This window comes from Eimeria mitis, genomic scaffold (assembly GCF_000499745.2).
Source record: "Eimeria mitis Houghton genomic scaffold, Emh_scaff2692, whole genome shotgun sequence".
Lineage (NCBI taxonomy): Eukaryota > Apicomplexa > Conoidasida > Eucoccidiorida > Eimeriidae > Eimeria > Eimeria mitis.
The window spans coordinates 5,317-5,687 of record NW_013571035.1 but is presented as its reverse complement, the minus strand read 5'-3'; the positions used below and the strand labels follow the sequence as shown (position 1 = coordinate 5,687).

Sequence of the window (371 nt, the reverse complement as noted above, 5' to 3'; positions counted from 1 at the left end):
CTTTCTGCCCCCACTGCAGCCACAGCGGCGGAGCGAAGTTGCACGCCTCGTTGCAGTTGAACCTGAAACACACATCCACACAAAATTAAATTAAAATATTAATTTATTAATATAAATTAATTAATTAATTAATATGAATAAATTCATATTTCGTGGGCAGAAAGAGAAAAGGAATTGCAGCAGAAACAAGAATAGCAGCAGCAGCAGCGGGAACAGCAGCAGCAGCAGCAGCGGGAACAGCAGCAGCAGCAGCAGGAACACCAGCAGCAGCAGCAGGAACAGCAGCAGCAGCAGCAGGAACACCACCAGCAGCAGCAGCAGCAGCAGCTGGAGTACTAATAAAACCTTACCCTGCATTGAATCCTGCATGA

General features: G+C 46.4%; 1 protein-coding gene across 1 annotated transcript in view; it reads right to left on the bottom strand.

The window, feature by feature from the left end:
- The window catches only part of EMH_0057390 (jmjC domain-containing protein, putative), a gene marked incomplete at both ends in the record, with an annotated part of 7,366 nt that overhangs the window by 1,728 nt on the left and 5,267 nt on the right, over positions 1 to 371 (bottom strand). The window contains 1 exon segment of the mRNA XM_013497461.1: positions 15 to 62. Coding sequence (XP_013352915.1) covers positions 15 to 62 — 48 coding nt within the window.